This window comes from Panthera leo, chromosome B1, assembly GCF_018350215.1.
Source record: "Panthera leo isolate Ple1 chromosome B1, P.leo_Ple1_pat1.1, whole genome shotgun sequence".
In the NCBI taxonomy this organism is placed as follows: domain Eukaryota; kingdom Metazoa; phylum Chordata; class Mammalia; order Carnivora; family Felidae; genus Panthera; species Panthera leo.
Window position 1 is genome coordinate 24,885,225 of NC_056682.1, and position 20,948 is coordinate 24,906,172.

Genomic DNA, 20,948 nt, shown 5'->3' on the forward strand with positions numbered 1-20,948 from the left:
TGCTGATTTTAAATCTCCACAAATATATTCCAAAGAAGGATGCATAAGCATCTGGGCTAAGAATGGTTAAGTTTTATAAACTAACACCAGACTGTTGTTTAGACAGATGAAGGATAGCCTAATGAAGAATATGGATCATGTGGTTAAAATACAAAGAAAAACTTGGCAAGGGCTAGCTTTGGTATTTGACTTCTCACTGTGCACTAGCAACCCATAATTGTTATCAGATTCTGTTTTATGTTGAGTGGATATGGTCCAGAACTGTGAAAAATATCTTCTCTTATAGGAATGTGAGGGCAATCTGACTTCATCTGTCACCTGGTTGACTGCCCTGGGGTAAACTAGCTTGTTAGGCAGGTGACCCTCTCTTTTCTTATCTCAAAACTATGTGCTTGGTCACAAAACAAAAGAACTTCCCTAATGTGGAGCAAAAGAGTAGCCATGACCCCTCCTAGCCCCCCCATATTTCTCCTAGTCTAATAAATATCACTTAACCATGAAACCCAAGTCTATATCTTTAGTCTGTGAAAACAGCTGCTGAGATGGTCAAGTAGCCATAATCTCTGAAATATTGTATATTGAGCCAAAAGTTCGAGGTAAATGGCACCAAGATTTTTATTTGAACTTTTGTTTAATATTGTTTCTATCATTTTTATAGAGTATGCTTTAATTTTATTGCTTTATTATCCGGTAAAATTGGGGGTTTTAAATATGCTATACCCCCAGGCTATATGTTTTTGTAGTGTAGTAAATTTATATTTAATAGTCTTACATTGGATGAACATGGCAATTATAATTTTTTACTGCCTGCAAAAGTTTTATCTTTGCTTCTTCTCTCTTTCCTTGGTTCTCAATCAATATATTCACCTAGATGTCATAGACAAAATTCGAAATAATGATTTCTTCCTCATTGTGCCAAACCTCTTTCTTTTTAAATATTTATTCATTTTTGAAAGAGACAGACATAAGCTGGGTGGGGGGGTGGGGGGGGAGGCAGAGAGAGAGGAAGACACAGAATCCTAAGGAGGCTCCAGGCTCTGAGCTGTCAGCACAGAGCCTGTCCTGGGGCTTGAACTCATGATCCTTGAGGTCATGACTTGAGCTGAAGTCAGATGCTTAGCTGACTGAGCCACCCAGGAGCCCCATGCCAAACTGCTATCTTTCCTGGGTTCTTTCTCTCTGGCAATCCACACAGTAGCTTAAGGTAAATATCATACCGGTTAATCTAGGACAATGAACCTTTGCAGAAGGTACTTGTAAAATTGGAAAAACTGGCATTTGAACCAAATCTGGGCTCAAACTAGTACCTCCACAATAAAGGTCAAGAATTTTGGAGTTTAGTCCACACACAATGGGAGTGCTGTTACCAAAGCATTTTTTAAATGATAACCTGGAGTTGCATAGAGGTATTGACATAAAGGCATAGCGTGGTCAGGGAAAGAATGAAAAAGTTATTGCAGTCATTAAGGCAGGACTTGATAAGGGTCTAGCTACAGTAGGTTCGGTGGGGCAGTTTAAGGAAAAGGATGAATTAGTAAATCACTAACAGAAACTTGCAAGATTGGCTAGCACATTATTTTAGTTGTCTAGTTGTTGTATTTAAATATCAACATATAAGAAAAGACTTCATTTTTATTTCCCATGTAAATAGGACCTACCGATTAAAGAACCAGCATTGTAGCTCACGACATTGCCCAATTTCAAATATGCAATCAATGCCACGTCACCCGTCGAAAGCAAACTCTATTTGTGATGTTCAAAGGTTTAGCTTTATATTTGAAAAACACACCAATGCTTTGAATTCTACAAAGCTCTTCAAACAAAAAAAGAACATACATGTCTCTTCCACATTTATCATTTTGTTCAGCAGAGTTTTGTTTGGAAAATGTCTGTGATATCCAAAAACAAAGTTCCAGATGGAGGAGGTGAAAATAGACGTATGTTCCAGCTGTTTTTAATCTCTCACTTTTTGGCTGTAGTTAAAATGAAACACACCCTTTAAAAGACAGTATTGTCACTTCAAATGTGAGGGGTTCATGGAGTGGCCACTCACAGAATTCTGAATCTTCTAATAAGAATGGTTTCTGTGCTTGCACAGTCTTGTGGTATATATGTGTGTGCATCTGTGAGTGTGCATGCATTATGAGTATGTGTGTATGAACAATTTCCCTGAATGGTTCTAGAGGTATGTGTATTTCCAACACCCCACTGCACAAACATACAATCCTAAGTTTACAAATTCCTCTGTTATATTATTACATTGAGGTCCCTGACATAGGTGGATATTACTTAGTTTTGGCAGATTTCTGGTACCTTGGAGTGATCAAAACTAGGTAAGGAAGAGCAAGTCTTACTTGACAACTCTCTGCCAGCATCTCAAACTCAGCGGATCTTGTGGTAATGGAAGTGTTTTTTTTTTTTTAAGTTTATTTATTTTGAGAGAGAGAGAGAGAGTGCACAAGTAGGGGAGGGGCAGAGAGAGAGAGAGAGAGAGAACCTCAGGCAGGTTCCATGCTGTCAGCAAGGAGCCCGACGCGGGGCTCAAACTCCCAAACCATGCGATGGTGACCTGAAACAAAATCAAGAGTCGATGCTCAACCCACTGAGCCACGTAGGTGCCCCATTTGTTTTCAAATGTTTATTTATTTTGAGAGAGACAATCCCAAGCAGGCTGCACACAGCCAGTGCGGAGCCCAACATGGGGCCCTGAACTCATGAACCATGATCATGACCTGAGCCAAATCAAGAGTCGTATGCTTAACCGACTGAGCCACCCGGGTACCCCTGGAACTGTTTTGTATCTCCACTGTATCAACATCCTGCTATGATATACTATTATAGTTTTGCAAGATGTTACAATCGAAAGAAACTGGGTAGATGGTACATCAGATCTCTGTACTATTTATTAGAACTGCATGTGACTCTATAATTATCTCAAAATAACAAGTTTGTTAAAAACTCCATCAGTTCAGTTATTTCGCTCTCCCCCAAGAGAACAAACCTCTTTTATCTTTAATGTCTGCTGATGACACCAGCACGTAGCTGATGGGAACAGAGGCATCAACTTTGTTCTTCCCTACCAACCCCCCCCACCCCATCCAGTCTTAAGTCCTGCTGATTTACTTCCTGTTTCTAGAACCCACCTACCTCTTCCTCTCTTTCTCTTTCCCACTGCTGATGCTGAGCTTCAGAGCATTATTATCTCTTTCCTTGATTAACAAAACAACCTCAGAGTTGGTCTTCCTGCCTTCAGCCTTATCATTCCAAAAAAGTAGTTCTAAATGCAGCTGTGTATTATACTCCCTTGAGAAGCTTCTGAAAAACACTGTTGCCATGTCTCTGCCCCAGGACAAGTCAGAATGCCTAGAAGGAAAGCCTAGGTAGTGGTTTACTTTGAGAGCTTCTCAGGTAATCCTAATGTGTAGCATGATTGAAAATTATTATCTTGACTACCTGTCTTCAACTTAAGATTCTAGAATGATTTAGCTAAAATGAAATTCTGGGAATTTCATCCCAATCCTTTACCTGCCACCCCCTCTGCTTTGGTTTGAATTGTGTTCCACTCCCCTCCTTCCCCACTTACATATCAAAGTCCTAATTTACATATCAAAGTCCTAATCTGAAGAATGTGACTTTAGTTGGAGATAGGATCTTTAAAGATAGTCCAGTTAAAAGGAGATAGTTGAGGGCGCCCCGACTGGCGACTGGCGTCCTCATAAAAAGGGGAAATTTGCACATGCACACAGGGAGAACTCAACCTGACATGAAGGCAAAGATTGGGATAATGTGTCTATAAGGCAAGGAATACAAAAAATTGTCAGCAAACCACCAGAAACTAGGCAAGAGGAAGAGACAGATTGTCTTACACAGCTTTTTCCCCCCAAAGAATCTGTGTTTTGCTAAGGAATTAGTAAGTTGGTACGGCCTATACTGTAAAATGAAAATATTAAATATCATATTTATGGTATTATCTTGAAGAGAGTGGTGGTGCAAATTTTTTTTTTTTCTCTCTCACACCACTTCACTGTGGAAGAAAATCTCTCCAGGGATGTGCATTATCACATCCTGACTCTGGAAAAGCTTCCATCCTGGAGCAGAGTATGATAACCTCCCGAGGCAATAGAAACGTTCTTTCATTTGAGATGAAGTCAAATGGACGGGGTGTTTTCCTCAAAGCTTTGTCCCCCATGGGGACTAGAATTTTGTCCATGTAGTCTACCTACTTCACACACACAGACACACACACGCACACACACAGGTTGTTATTGTTGTATTTAACGCATTAAAATTTTTTCTCGGTGACTTTGATGTGTGCACTCCACGTTGCATGAAATACAATATTTTTTTTTTTGATGGAAGGACGAAATTAAAAACAAAGAAGGAAGAAAAGAGGGAGCTCAAAAAGGGGAATGGGCGTCTCAAGGCCCAGCATCCCTGGTCAAATTCCTGAAAATTATTTGTTAAGTGGAAGGCCTCTACATCTTTATTTATTTATTTTTTTAATGTTTTATTTTATTTTTGAGACAGGGAGAAACAGAGCATGAACAGGGGAGGGTCAGAGAGAGGGAGACACAGAACCCGAAACAGGCTCCAGGCTCTGAGCTGTCAGCACAGAGCCCGACGTGGGGCTCGAACTCACGGACCGTGAGATCATGACCTGAGCCAAGGTCGCCTGCTTAACTGACTGAGCCACCCAGGCGCCCCTACTACATCTTTAACACTATCAAGAAGTAGCAGTTGTCACTCTCTGTAGCCACCATATTAAGCCCAGTATCTTTTAGGCCGTTTTGGGATTTGGAGGCAACTTAGTCCTCCCTTACACATTTTACTTAAGTCTGTTTCTGCTATTATTTACAAATAGGCCCATCTTGAATTGGGGCCCCTTGTAACAAAGGGCTCTAGAATTTGTTCACATTGCAATACACAGGTAGTTCCGTTAGTGTTCCCTCTCCCTGCCCCCAGAGAAGCAGTCACTGAAGAGGTTTTAGCATGCTTCTCTCACACTTGTCATCCTTCCTAAAATTTCTGGACCACCCATAGATTTTTGGTGGCGTCACTGCCCTTCTCCGTTCCATTAGAGTGGCAGTTAGGGACTGCAGACTGAGCTCTTCTGGAAACATAGGTTCTCACAGGCCCTGAGTCTTTGAAGCTCCATATCGTTCTGAGGGTCATGGAGGCAGCATTCTACAAGCTCAGCAGAAACACCGGAGCCTCCCCAAGAGAGAAATGTTACCTACGAGATAAAGCGAAGTCTGGACCCTTAGGAGTATTCCACCTACAAGAGAGGGGGACCTGTTGCTTCTCTTTCAAACCCCTGGTTACTTAGGTAGCCCTTGGGGATCCCATGAGTGAACAGCAACGGGGGCATGTACCCTTTATGGACAGCATCAAAACGGCACAGAATGGAATTTACTGGAGAGCTTCTGCTTTTAATTCCTTAATCTGGACATCCTTGGTAGAGAATGGGAGCCAAGGGTCAGCCAAATCAGCTGAACTTTAGGCAGTCATCCTACCCTGGCCAACAATTGATTCCATCTGTGCCTGTTGACGGACTCGTGGGCCATTGCCAGCAGCTCCACCAATGAGAGCAACAGCAATTACATATCCAAAGTTTCTATCTTTGGTGAACGTAACTATGGGAATCTCTTGCCTGACAGATCCTCAAAATATAAATCAAGGTTACATATTAAAGCCACAGTACGTCCCCGTTGGAGCTCGTTGTTCAAAGTGACCATTTCACTTCTAAAAATACACAATGCTGGTCTCTTGAACAAGTGGTAGGTGGGACTTCTATTACCCTCACCAGTTTCAGGCTACAGGATTCACAGAGCGTCATTACAGCATACTTTAATGAGTCAAAATTTCATTTAATGCAATATAGTGTATTTCCGTCATCAGTCAGATATCAGGGGTGAGTTATTCTAAAGAGTCTGATTGCATTTTTGATGTTTGACAGTCAAAACTTGCCAGCCCCGCCTTTCTGCCCTACCTTTGGGTTAGCTAAGAAGAAAGCCCAGGTGCTCCCTTCTTTGTTACTGGCAGGAAATTCAAACCATGCTGGTCCCAGCACACAGGTGGGAATCCTCACCTCAGCTCCAGTCTCTAATGGCAAGAAAAGCCAAGGCAGCCTCTTTTCCTCTTTTTGGAGCCATTTGGAGATCTGCTTGGGAGTTTGCCCTTTGTCCCTCCGAGAAGACTTCATTACGTGAGTAATAAACCTTTCGTAACCTCTCAGGCATTGTGTGGGGTCATCAGTCTTGACATCCAAAGCAAATTTTTGGTGGCATGCACCACAATGTACTTTCTCCTAAACCTCAGTTAATACGTCAACAAACGGGTCAACAAAACCAGGCGTTAGGATTATTTCTGCCACCCTGATAGAATTTTGCATTTTTCCCTGCAATTTGCGTCTGCTGCAAGCTGGAAATTTTCTGTATTTCCTATTCCAAAGGGTATTAGCAACTGAGAACAGAAGTTCAGCTGACTTTTCCTTTTCTGTATGTTAAATTAACTATGTATGTATGTCATTTTCATCTGTCAATTCCGGAAAAAAAATGAGGGGCTAAGACCACACCTAGGTAGAGCCACAATTCCTATTTCTTTGCAACTTGTTCATGCTGCTGCGGATACAACTAAATTACTATATTAGGTTCCATCATGAAACAAACGAATATGTTTAAAACGGGAGATATTCTGAGCTGGGTGTCCCAAACATTCCTAAATAGCTCTGAGATTGGAATTTGAATGACTCAGACGTTCAGAACTGAACTTTCTTTTCTCTCCGTCTGACACATCACTTACTTCTGCCTTAAGGATTTCATTATTATATTGTTTATTAAAGGCATAGAGATTTGCAGAGGCAGAAATTTTTGTAACAATTCTAGATGACAGAAGGTAAACTAAATAGATGCATATTTATGTAATTTGTATCTTACAATTACACAAATTGCATATTTGTATATTCCTAAGTTGCTGGATGCGTTTTTAGTGCATTGGGGAAATATGTGGTTTTTCAGCATCTGATCTGTTCGACTTTCTTTTCCAGCTGTACTGGAATCTCTTGAGTGCAGCTATAAAGAGTTTGGAAAAAGGATATTCATTCCTTTTGGATGTACTCAGAGGCAATAAAAATTTTTGTTCAAGTTTAGCAACAAGAAACTTGTTGCTTCAAAACTGCAGAAACCCATGAATTATCTTTATTTTTTTAATTAATTTATTTTAAGAGAGAGAGAGAGTGAGCAGGGGAAGGGCAGAGAGAGAGGGAGAGAGGGAACCCCCAGATTCTGCACTATAAGCACAGAGCCTGACGCTGGGCTCTATTTCATGAACTGTGAGATCATGATCTGAGCCAAAATCAAGAGTTGGATGCTTTAACTGACTGAGCCACCCAGGAGCCCCTGAATTATCTTTAAAATGAATAATTCAGATGATTTTTTTTCTATCTGAAAACGTGGATTCCAAAGAAATATTTTTATATTTTTTAAAATGAAAACTGTATTAATCGGTCACATACTTCTGGAAAGATGTCTTATCAAAAACATTCTATTAATTTGCCACTGAGAAAATGTATGTGTATTCATGATAAAAGGAAAGCATCAACCCATGGAAAGAGAAAGAAAAATGATAGCTGCACAAAAGCAAAATGTTGACAGAAAAGGGTATGCCCGAATTATTTTTCCTATTTTGGTGCAAAAGACATATTAAATTTCATTGCTTTGATGCACTTGTTTTTTCATCCATGAAGCTTTTGTTGGGCCCCATTCATGCTCAACTGTGCTACACGCCATAGATATGATGTAATGTAAAGTCTCTACACTTGAGATGCTCACAATCAAGTAATAAGGAAAAACATATTGAGACACAAGTATTCTAATATGAATTTATATTAATCCCATAGGAGCATGATTGATTTTAATTAGTCAATTGTTTTAGGGTTATCAAATGTGTGCAATGAAAACAAGGTTTTAGATTGGGCGAAATGGTACGTCAAACCATATGATCATCTCAATTGATGCAGAAAAAAAATTTTTTTGGACAAAATTCAACATTTTTTCGTGATAAAAATTTAACAAATTTAGAAGGGAACGTCCTCAGTATAAGATGCCCACTTATAAACAACCCACAACTAACATCATATTCAATGGTCCAAGACTGAAAGCTCTTCCCCTCAAACCAGGGACAAGACAGGGGAGCCTGGGTTCCTGTGGGTTAAGCATCCAACTTTGGCTCAGGTCATGATCTCAGGGTTTGTGGGTTTGAGCCCCGCATCAGTCTCTGTGCTGACAGCTCAGAGTCTGGAGCCTGCTTTGGATTCTATGTCTCCCTCTATCTCTCTGCATCTCCCTGCTCACACTCTATCTCTGTCTCTCAAAAATAAACAAACATTAAAACAATTAAAAACAAAAACAAAAACGAAAAACCACGAGGGACAAGACAAGGATGTCTGTTTTCACCACTGGTATTCATTATAGTACTAGAAGTGAGAACCAAATTAAGCAAAAAAGAAAAAGAAAAAAAAATTATCCAAATTGGAAGGAAAAAGTAAAATTACCTCTGTTCACAGATGACATAATCTTATAGCTAGGAAACTCTAAATAATCCACTAAAAAAAAAAAAAAAAAAAAAAAACTATTAGAGCCAATAAGTGAATTGAAACAAATTTTCAGGATCTAGAATCAACATGCAAAAAATCAGTTGTGGTTTTATTCACTATCAGTGGACATCCAAGAAGAAATTGGATTGGAAAAAATTTCATTTACAATAGCAAACAAGGGAATAAAATACAGTGCTTAGGAACAGATTCAACAAAAGAATCCTACAACGTATACACTGAAAACTACAAAACACTGCTGAGGGAAATTAAAAGCCTACATTAATGAAAAAACATCCCTTGTGCTTGGATTGGAAGTAAGACTTAATATAGTTAAGATGACAATATTATCAAAGCAATTAACAGATTCCATGCAATCCCCATCAAAATTCCAATGATGTTTATTGCAGAAATGGAAGAAACCATCCTAAAATTTATATGGACTCTTAAGAGACACTGAATAGCCAAAACAGTCTTGAAAAAGAATAACAGAGAAGAAGATTTCACATGTACTGATTTCAAAACTAACTACAAAGCACAATAATGAGACATTGTGGTACCAGCATAAGGAGACCTACAGATCAGTGGAATAGCATTTAGTGTCTAGGAATAAACCCTCAAATTTATGGTGAACTGATTTTTGACAGGAGTGCTGAAACTGTTCAATGGGGAAAGAGCAGTCTCTTCAATAATTGTGCTGGAAAAACTGGATATCCACATGTAGAAGAATGAAGCCTTACTTCACACCATAAATAAAAAGAAAATTCAAGGGGCGCCTGGGTGGCTCAGTCGGTTAAGCGTCCGACTTCAGCTCAGGTCACGATCTCGCGGTCCGTGAGTTCGAGCCCCGCGTCGGGCTCTGTGCTGACAGCTCAGAGCCTGGAGCCTGTTTAAGATTCTGTGTCTCCCTCTCTCTGACCCTCCCCCATTCATGCTCTGTCTCCCTCTGTCTCAAAAATAAATAAACGTTAAAAAAAAATTTTTTAAAAGAAAATTCAAAATGGGTTAAAGACCTAAACACAAGACCTAAGACCACAGAACACTTAGAAGAAAACAGAGGGACAAATACACATGACCTTAGATTTGGCAATGCTTTCTTAAATATGACAACAAAAGCATAAACAACAAAAGAAAAAAGACACATTTGACTACATTAAAATCCAAAAGTTTTATGCACCAAAGAACACTATTAAGAGACTGAAAAGGCAACCCACAGAATGGAAGAAAATATTTGCAACTCACATATCCGGTAAGATTTTCAGATCCAGAATATATCAATAACTCTCCCAATTCAATAAAATAGTCAACCCAATTAAAAAAAAAAAGGTCTTTGAATAGACATTTCCCCAAAGATGATACACATATGGCCAATAAGCACTTGGAAAGATGTTCAACCTCATTAGGCAAATGAAAATCCAAAGTGAAATGAGTCGCTGCTTCACACCTACTTGCATGGTTATCATTTTTTAAAAATAGAACATAACAAGACATGGAAAATTTGGAACCCTTGTACCTTGCTCGTGGAAATGTAAAGTTCTGTAACTGCTGTGGAAACCATCTGGCAGTTCTTCAAAAAGTTAGAATTACCATGTGACCCAACCATTCTACTTTTAGGTATCGACCCCAAAGAATTGAAAACGGGTGTCCAAACAGATACTTGTATGCCAACACTCATAGTGGCATTATTCACAGTAACCAAAAAGTGGAAACAACCCAAGTGTCCATCAGCAGATGAATGAATAAACATACCTCTAATGTATATGCATATAACGGTATAATATTCAGTCTTAAACAGAATGAAATTCTGATACATGCTACAATATAGGTGAATCTTCAAAACGGTGTGTGGTAAAATAAGCCAGACACAGAAGAACAAATATTTTGATTCCATTTATATGAAATGTCTAGAATAAGCAAATTCATTGACACAGTACATTAGAGGCCAGCTACCAGGGACTGGAAGGAGAAAAAGGGGGGGTGGGGAGAGCGGTTATTGCTTAATGTATCTGGAGTTTCTGTTTGGGGTGATGAGAAACTATACAACACTGTAAATGTAAATTATGCCACTGAATGGTACAATTAGCCATGGCTAAAATAGCAAAGTTTATGATATATATACGCACACACACACGTTATAACGGGGGAAAAAACAAGGTACAGAAGAGAGTACATAAGTTATCTTTGATGTTTATGTTTGCATAAACACTTGAAAGGCATAAGAAACTAGCATTAAGTGGCTACTTACGGTTAACATGAATATTCAGCTCATACACACTAATTCAGTTCAGACTGTTTAAAATATAGAAATACTCTGTCCTGATTGGTAAATGGCCACTCCCCAATTCCTGCATTTCTTCTACCTCTGTCCTCATCCTGGGATACCCGGTTGTCTGATCATTCAGCAAGTAAAGAGTTAACCCCTGGCAGGCAAGGGTCTGGCTGGACAGCATAGAATTAAGTGGGATGGGATGGGATCAGGTGGTAGGAAAACTGCATACTAAAACCTTTTAACATCATTTTGATTTTTTAAACCGTGTAACTGTATTACCTATTTACTATAATGAAATAGAAGAACTAAAACAAAATTAAAGAGTACACCAGCTATAAAAGACAATTAAGAGAATTTGAACAAAACAAATGTTACTTGTAGACCACAGCAGCACAAAGAACAAGAGAGTTCAGAGATGTGAAAGTTGTGTAGAGGATAAAATATGGGGGTTTGGGGGGGAGGCATAGAAGAAGATGAGATTAGATAGGTAAATGGGGATCAGATATGAAGGAACCTCTGTGGCATTAGTTAATTTGAGCTATTTCTACAACACTGATAAATCAGTTACTACTTTTTTAATCAAGGAAATAAGTTGAACAGGTCTCTGTGTTAGAAAAATAATTCTGCCAACTGTGCAGACAATGGACTGGAGAGGAGAGAAGCCGGGAGTGAGAGGCTGAGATGACGAGGATAGTGGTAATGAGATGGAAATGAGAAGTCATGGTCAGAAGATACTAAAGAATGATCCAGTGGTCTTGCTGAAAAGTAGTTAGCTTGGGGGTTGTTAAAAGAGGAGGAACAAATAATGACTCTAACATTTCTAGCTTAGTTGACTACAGGGGTGGATTATGACCTTTAATGAGGAATTCTAAATGGGAAATTATTCAGAATTTGATTGTGAAATGTGAATATATTGAGATGGCAAAGAAAGAATGACATAATGTGGATTTTAAATAAAAAGTTACTATGAAAATGGTAATGATTTGTTTTCCATTTTATTTAGGAACGACTAAGAGGAAATATGCTAAATTCTACAGGATACAACAGTATCTTTATACATAAATGAAGGTCTAAACTCCAAAGAGTGTTATTGGAACATGATACAAAAACTGTTTTGTGCTGATTTTTACAAATTTCTTTTTGACTGTGACAGCTTAGGTGTTAGACATGTAGAAAAATGACATCCAGATGCTGTCAGTAATTCTAGGATTTATGTTTTTATAGGGAAATAACAGATAAAATTTCTCAGAATGCATCGAACCCTTTTCCAACAAATGTATTTTCAGATCACCATGGTATTCTCCAGGGGGTGATACTGTTTCATCAGAATGGAAATTAGGAGGAACAAGAAAAGTTTCATAGAATCTTTGTGAACAAAATGGCTTTTTAGAGCATTCTTTCCTCAATTCTGTATCTATCTCCAGCTTACCCCCCCCCCCATCTCCCTGCACTTAACCAGGAATATAGTGTATTCAAAGTCTTCATTTCCTTAACTTACATTTACTCCTCAATCCACTTAGTCTTTCTGCCCAATTTCTGTAAGTGAAGTGACTATTGCTAAGGTCAACAGAATCCAACACATAACTAAGTTATCTCACAGGAACTTTCTGTTGAGTTAGCATGCTTAGACAACCCATCCTTTTTGGAATATTCTTTCTTTGATCTCTGTAACATGACACATTCCTGGTTTCCTATGATCATTTCTTCTCAACCTCTTCGCTGGCTTATTCTCTCCCACCCAGCTGTTAGTTGCTGAATTTCTCAGGAGTTGCTCACAGCCCCTCCTCTCTCTCACTCTACTTTCTTCTAGAAGAGCTCACCATATCTCTTATTTCAATTCCCAACCAGATGTCAACGATTCCACCACCACCACCCCTCCAACTTTATTTCAAATCTCTAGGCTCAACCTTTTCTTTAGACTGCACCCACAAATAACCAACTGTTTCTCAACCTCTCAATGTGGATGTCTCAAATATACCTTAAACTTTGTCCAGATAATCACATTCTTAATGACTACCATCAAACAAGATCTTTTCCAATATTCCTATCTTAATGATGTTATCTTTCATCCAAATGCACAAGTCAGAAACTTAGTAACATTATTAACATTTACCCTTTATTAAATCCCATACCCATGACTTCACCAAAGACTGTTATTACCTCCTAACTATCTCTTACATTTCTGTACTTCTTTCTGTTGGTATGGTCAAAACCCTAGTCTAAACTACCAACATCTCTCTCCTGGATTGTGAAAACTTTGCAAGTATACCAACTACAATGTTGCCCTCTATAATGTGAAAAAATGTACTGGATGGAAAGTTTTTAGTCGTCACATCTGTGAAGAAAACATAGTAAAGTCTTAAATTGGTTTCCAAAGTGCCTGTAAAAATGATGATTATTCAAATACACAACAGAAACATTTATCCACATTACACATTATCATTAATAAACACGGTGTCCTGTTTGGATAGCGTAAGTGGTTTGGACAGGTGGTGGAGAAAAGGTAAATGACAAACACTGTTTTCATTCTGCCACACCTGTTCTGTATCTGACCTTTCAAAACCAGAGTTTCTGATCTGCCTTTTCTCATTCAGTCTTTTCCAGATTATTTTGGGATCATCTGAAAGCCTGGGGAGGCCCTGATGTGCATCTCCAATAAGGGTAAGAAAGTCTCTGGTATAAAGATGTTCATCCATTTTCTCCTGGAGTAGAAGTGACTCCAGTAAAGTCTTCTTTTGTCTCAGAAAGGCCGATTGAGCCAGTTCTGCTCTTTTTCTGTTGCAACTGGGGCACTGAGAAGAAATGTGTTGATCAGCTGTTGCCACCTGTTTCGGTGCTGTCCTTATGTTTTTAAAGTAGATTCTGTTCAAAAGTTCATCAGGCACAGTACAGTTTAAGGCATCTATCTCTGAAGCCTCTGCAACCAATCTAAGCTGTGGCTTTTTTTGTCTGCTGCTCTTTTTCTCCTTCAAGTTTGCTCTGCGATGGATCAGGCTTATCTTAACGGCGCAAAAAGACTGCCGGGCGTTCAGTTCTTCATCGGATACCCAAGTGCTTTGTGTCTGAAGTTTAGCGTCTGGTTGGTACTGTCCAGAGTTAGTTTCTTTGCCCTTGAGATAGTTGATCCATTTTCTGCTGAACTTCTCCTCATTATTTTTGTAGTCTGGAAGCTCAGATTGTTTGTCTCCGTCTTCCAAGGGTGTGGTCGGCTTTCCACTCGCAGGTTTGCTCCCAGAGGCCTGGGGCCAGGGCTGCAGTCCTCCCGAGGAGCTGAATGAACCGGAACTCTGTACCTCATCAGGAATGGTGTCCTCAGAAAGGTCTGCCATAGCCCTCAAGTCCGTTTGGGCCAGTTCCCCTGGCTTTTGTGAATTCCTCTGTGCAGATGGCTATCCCTTTGCATCATACTTGGGTGTTCATGGGCTTTGTTCCGGTCAAAACTGGCTCAGGAATAGCGAGCCCCGAGCGCACCGGGGATCAGTCTCAGGGCTGTCGCTCAGCAAGGCTCCCCTTCCGGGCTACGCCTTCCCGCTGCCTTGGCAACGGGGGGCGGCAGCGTCATGCGGTCATGCGCAGTGGGTGCCGGCAGGCACCGAGCTCCTCCTCTTCCCCCGCCCTCCCCAGCTTCGCCTCTGCGTTGCGCGGACAAGCGCAGGTTTCGCTGGGTGTGCAAGGCTCGGACCGTGTTTGCTTTCCAGCAGCTCTTCTGTAGTGCTGTTTAAATATAAAATCTGACAGTCCTTTAGAAAAGCTAACAAACTCCTTTTCCTCAGAGGTCAAATATTTGTCTGAGGCCGACGGGGGATAGGTGGCCTCTGAACTAATTCAAGAATGTTGCCCTGCCCAAATTAAAAAAAAAAAAAAAAAAAAAAAAATGCTGGCTGAAAAAGCGCGAGCAAAAACACGTCTGCAGATCTTCTAGCCAGGAGATCACCTTTTTGTCAACCATGTCTTAGAGTAAATATCGAACTGCTGAAACCATCCTTACAAGACTGCCTGCACATCTTGCACAACTTTCTGTGCTCCCGTATTGGGACGTCAGTCTGTGCTCCGGCTTTGCGAAACACAGGTTCTCAGGTCTTTGGTTCAAGCAGTTCTCTGGCTGGCATGTCAGCACCCCTTCTTTTTATGTGATTTATTATTGTTACCCCTTCAAATCCCATTTCCTCAGGAAGGGCTTCATACCCACCCCTGCCCCAGACTCTTTACAGCCTTTCTTTCATGGTTTGCAGCTATTTGATGATGCCCCCCCCCCCATCACCCCACTAAATTAAAACCTCCCTGACGCATTAGAAGGCGTTAGATACATCTGTTAAGTAAATGCATTGAATGACTCTTAAAACAGAAGTAAATGCAACGTCACAAAGTAGATTCTGTGAAATAAGTACTACCAGGTCAAGGAACTCCCATCTTTATCTTTCTGAACCACCCCCACCCCAACCCATTTACTCTTTTACCCAACATATCCTTTTAGGATAGCCTCTTTTAAAACATGGCAGAATTTTATTAATAACTATTCTCTCGAATCAGAATACGTTGACTCTAAAGATAGACTTTTTCTAGGTCTTAATAAATGTCTGAGTCTAGGTCTTAGTAAGTATGGGAGATAATTTCAAGAGAATGGGCTCCCTGGTCGGTCCCGTGTGCGTTATTGAAGTCTAACCAGGATATACTTAATGTTATTCCAAAAATGTCCACCTTGGCAAAGAGTCAAAAGTCTGAAATGTTCAAAAAGCATCTCTCAAATATGAGCCAGCTTCATATTAATGATAAAGAGATTTCAACTTCATTTATTCAACCCAGATAATATTTTATCATATGTTAGTCTTTATATAATTTGTGGATAGCTCCAAGTGATTTCCAGCAGCTCAATAGCTCAAGATTTCATTTTTTATGTTTATTTTAAAAACCTTCCTTATCGTCTGAATATTTATACATAATTCATTATAACACTTTTTAACTGAAAACATTGATCAAAGGAGCTATACTTTAAATAAACTATATTCATGCCTTCTAATGTGCTAAATATTTTTTAATAACCTTATCCTAGAAGCAGATACTTTTGGGGAGAATATCCTGTAATTGACTTTTCTTTCTTTCTTTCTTTTCTTTTTTTTTTTTTTTTTTTTTTTTTTTTTTTTTGTAATAACCAGCATGAGCCAGTAAATTGTTTAGTGTTCTAATATGTGTGTTTTCCAAGACCCAGTTAGGTTCCTTGCAGGGTCCTGACAAAATGCAAGTTTAATGGAACTTGCCGAAATGTCTCCTGGCTATCTTGCCTATGCTTTGACACCTATGGGTATTTGGATCCCTTCTGTAGGTTAGCTCTTTTTCTCTCAAGTGTATGCTTGCGAAGTGCCATAACTAATGTGCTCTGGGTGGCTCAGTTGCTTGAGCATCTGACTCTTGATTTCAGCTCAGGTCATGATCCCAGGGCCTGGGACTGAGCTTATGCTCAGCACGGAGCCTGATTTGGATTCATTCATATTCATATTCTCTCTCTCTCTCTCTCTCTCTCTCTCTCAAATTTAAAAAAAAAAATAAAAATAACACATAATTAAAAAATTAAGAAAAACAATGTGCTCTGGCACGCACAGCGCAGGCAGGAGCCCTTGCCACTTCAAGGGCTGGAAGGAATAGGAAGTAAGGAGATAAATCAGGTGCTCCTGGCCTAACCACCCAATGGCACTACTTTTGTTGCCCTGCAGACACTGTCTCTTCCTTCAAAGTTCTTAACGGGGAGCAGGGCGAAGCTCTTTGTCCAGCTTTCCCTCAACAATCAAGTGTGCCTTACAGCCAGGGGCTTACCCCCAGAGGGAGAAGGTCAAAATTAGTCTTCTGTCTAATTCCCTTTCTCTCTTATTTCTCTTTTTTTGGAGACAGGACACACTTCCAGTTGTTTCCTGGAAAATATATATATATATATATATATATATATATATATATATATATATATATATAAAGTTTTCAAAAAGGAAAGAGAAAAAAAAATAAAAGAGCACACAGAAATTTAGCTTTTTCTCTGTAGCTATGATTACGTTCCCCGTTGACAATCATTAAAGTTCTTGATTTATGCTTCCAAGTTTCTTTGAGAAATTATAAATCAGTACACATTTGTACACTCTTTCTTACAAAAAAAATATATTCAGCATACTCTACGCATTGCTTTACACTTGTTTTTGTTTGTTTTGTTTTGTTTTGTTTTGTTTTTTTCTTAGAAACCTATCTGGGATATCACTTCACTTTATTCTAGACACCCTCCTTGTCTCTGTTTACAATGGCATTGTCTTCTGTGTGGGAATGTACCACAATAATTCTCACATTTTGGTGGGCATTTTGGTCCTATAAGGAATCGAATTTTTCTGTGTATTTGTGGAGGTATATCTCCAATAAGATTTCTAGGAGTGAGATTAGCAAATCAAAAGACAAAGGCATATGTAGGGGTTTATTTGTTTGTTTGTTTGTTTGTTTTATATATTTCCAAAGTCCCCTCTATAGGGGATACATATTTTGCATTCCTGTCAGCAGTGTTATAAGAACAATGGTTCCCAAGAGCCTGGCCATCGGAATATGTACTCAGAGTTATCAATTTTTGTGAATCTAATGGATGAGAAATAGTATCTCAGTGTAATTTTAAATTGAATTCCTCTTATAAGTGAGACTGAACACCATTTTATGTGTATAAAGGCCATTTATATTTATTTTTTTGTGTACTGTCCATTTATTTTACCCATTTTTCCACAAGATTTTTGATTTATTCTTCTGAATTTTTAAGAAGCACTTATTCTAATATTGGAGGGGCTCCTGGGTGGCTCATTCCGTTAAGCCTCCAGCTCTTGATTTCAGCTCAGGTCATGATCTCACGGTTTGTGGATTGAAGCCTCACATCAGTCCCTGTGCTGGCAGTGCAGAGCCTGCTTGGGATTTTCTCTCTCCCTCTCTCTTTGCCCCTCTCTCTCAAAATAAATAAACTTAAAAAAAATCATTTTAATATTGGAAATATTAACCATTTGTCTGTGAGATCATTCCCAAATGATTTTCACACTTTGTCGTTTCATTTGCATATGCTCTTTGCCATGCAAAAGTTGGATTTTTTATTTCACGTAGCAAATTTATCAATCTGTTTCCTTATGTTCTAGGATTCTTAATCACATCAAACATTTTTGTCTAGTCCCATGTTATAAATAAACTTACCCAAGTTTTCTTAGAGTATTTGTGATTCTTTTTATTCTCTGTGTTAACACTCTAATTCTTTTATAGTTTCTTCTCTAATGTGAAGAATAAATCTAATTTTATACTTTTCTATATGGTTATCCATTGATTCAACCATATATACCACAAGGTTCTTTGTTACCCCACTGTCTTTAGATGCTGACTTTATCATAAATTCTCATATTCACTTAGTTTTTTGTTTGTTTGTGTTGGGTTGTGGTTTGTTTGTTTTGAGTTTCAATTCTAGTACAGTGCTTTTTCTTTCAATTTCTACATACCAATACTATACTGTTTTAACGGACTCTGTAGTATGTTTTAACATCTCATAGGGCCAGACCCCTTTCCTTCATTTTCAGGTAGTTCTTGTATGTTCTTATATCTTTATCTTTCCAAATGATCTTTATGACCAACCTGTCTTGATTCAGGGTAAAAGTAAAAAACCTACAGTCTTTTATTAGAATCCACTAAATTTATAAACATTGAGGATTTTTTAAATTGGGTCTTCCTGGGGCGCCTGGGTGGCTTGGTCGGTTGAGCGTCCGACTTCAGCTCAGGTCATGATCTCACGGTCCGTGGGTTCGAGCCCCGCGTCGGGCTCTGTGCTGACAGCTCGGAGCCTGGAGCCTGTTTCGGATTCTATGTCTCCCTCTCTCTCTGCTCCTCACCTGTTCATGCTCTGTTTCTCTCTGTCTCAAAAATAAATAAACGTTGAAAAAAAAATTTTTAAATAAATTGGGTCTTCCTATCCAGAAATATGGCGTGTCTTCACAAGTATTCCAGTATACTTTGACATCTTTTAGGTAGTTTCCCCATTTAGATTCTGTCCATTTCTTTAAGTGCATTGATTTTACTTCATTTTATTTTATTTACTTTTATGTTAGTGATTGAACAGTGATCCACTATATCTTGCAACTGATTATTATTTATATACTGGAATGCTATAGATCTCTGTATTTTTAGTTTATAGCCTGCTAGTTTAGTAAATTTTTATTGTTTCAAGTAGCTGTATCTTTGTCTTAGACATGTGAAACATATATAAAATTTCCTGATAGTTTAGAAATATTTTTGAACTTAGAAAAACAAAAGTCAGAATGAGCTGCATGACACAGAAATGTCCTATAAGATGCTATTGTAGCAAAGCTCTGGTAGATAAATAGATGATAGATAAAATATTAAGGAAATTCATCAATTAATAGAGAACAAACTCTCAACTAAAGATGTAAGTAAATTTACTATCCGTGCTTTTTTTTTAATATTACAGGAGCATTATTCACATTACCTGGATTTGTGGTTTTCAAACTTAAGTTTAGGGGCACCTGGATGGCTCAGTTGGTTAAGTGTGGACTTTGGCTCAGGTCGTGATCTCACAGTTCACAAGGTCGAGCCCCATATTGCCGTCAGCACGGAAACAGCTTCTGATCCTCTGACTCTCTCTCTCTGTCCCTCCCCCATGCATGTGAGCAATCTCTCTCTCTCAAAAATAAATAAACATTTAAAAACGATAAAAGCATTAGCAATATTAAGTTTAAATAAAACGAAATCTTGCAAATGCAACAGGATACACATTTTTTTAATTTTTAATTTTACATATTTATTCATTAATTTTTTTTGAGAGAGAGAGAGTACGTGAGGAAGGGGAGAGAGACGGAGGGAGGGAGGGAGGGAGGGAGAGAGTGAGAGAGAGAGAGAATCCCAAGCAGTCTCCATGATCAGTGCAGAACCCAGTGTGGGACTCGATCCCAGGACCCTGGAATCATCACCTGAGCCAAAATCGAGAGTCAGGTGTTCAACTGACTGAGCCACCCAGGTGCCCCTAACAAGTTTTTATTTCTAAATGATTTCTAAATATCTACTATTTATCTAATTTTAATAGATAATTATAGACAAATTGATTCATACATAACTGTTATAATAAAAACTAGCAACACAGTTTGAGCCAAGGCATTCCAAGTATTGCAATTTTAATTTTTTAGAATAAAGAAAAATGACCATAATTTCAGTTATCTCTTTTTAAAGGAAATTGCCAGAGAGATGGAACATTCTTTTTAATATGTGTGATGGATTACTTTGCTGGGGCTGCTATAATAAAGTACCACAAACTGAGTAGTTTAAACAACAGAAAACGTCCCATGATCTGGAAACTAGTAGTCTGAAATCAAGGCACTGACAGGGTTGTTTCCTTCTGAGGGCTTTAAGGGAAGGGTCTGCTCCAGGCCTCTCTCCTTTACTAGTAGATGGCTGTCTTCATGTTCATATGGTATTCTCCCTGTATGTGTGTCTGTATTCCAAATTTCACCTTTTCCAAGGACACCAGCCACATTGGTGTCTCACCCGATTGACCCCATGTTAAGTTGCTTACCTCTATGAAGACCTGATCTCCAAAGGGATGCACATTCTGAAGAACTTGGGGTTAGGACTTCAACGTAAGAATTTGGTGGCCATGCAGTTGAACCCACAGCATGTATTTTTTATGAAAAATAGATTAAAGGCTAGTCAGATAGTTTGCCTCCAGAATAGCCTTTTAGTGTAAAACTGCTTGTAATTTGCTAAGTGAGAAAATAGAGTAGTTAAATACAGGCACTTAAGACGAACTGCTTTGTTGGGGTATGTAGAGCTACATTGTAGTGAGTGATTTTTACTTTATTTGTTAATTAAGAAGTATCTTTGTTTTGGGGTGCCTGGGTGGCTCATTCGGTTGGGCGTCCAACTCTCGGTTTCAGCTTAGGTCATGATCTCATGGTTTTATGGGTTCAAGCCCCACGTCGGGCTCTGCTCTGGCAGGGCAGAGCCTCCTTGGGCTTCTCTCTCTCTCTCTCTCTCTCTCCCTCTCCCTCTCCCTCTCCCCCCCTCTTTCTCACAGAGAGAGCCCCTCCCCTG

The 20,948-nt window shown here is 39.1% G+C and overlaps 2 protein-coding genes across 2 annotated transcripts in view; one reads left to right on the forward strand and one right to left on the reverse strand.

Annotated features, from left to right (window-relative positions):
- The window catches only part of DLC1 (DLC1 Rho GTPase activating protein), a 536,095-nt gene that overhangs the window by 49,470 nt on the left and 465,677 nt on the right, over window positions 1-20,948 (forward strand). The window contains 1 exon segment of the mRNA XM_042934406.1: window positions 13,454-13,520. The gene's annotated coding sequence lies outside the window, so the exon portion shown is untranslated.
- On the reverse strand, window positions 11,839-14,712 carry CB1H8orf48 (chromosome B1 C8orf48 homolog). The gene has a single exon (XM_042934407.1). The coding sequence runs from the start codon at window positions 14,186-14,188 to the stop codon at window positions 13,289-13,291; it is 900 nt and encodes a 299-aa protein (XP_042790341.1). The 5' UTR covers window positions 14,189-14,712; the 3' UTR covers window positions 11,839-13,288.

What these genes read in the sequence shown, in the direction of transcription:
- CB1H8orf48 (XM_042934407.1), bottom strand. Translation starts at nt 14,188, where the DNA reads ATGGCAGACCTTTCTGAGGACACCATTCCTGATGAGGTACAGAGTTCC.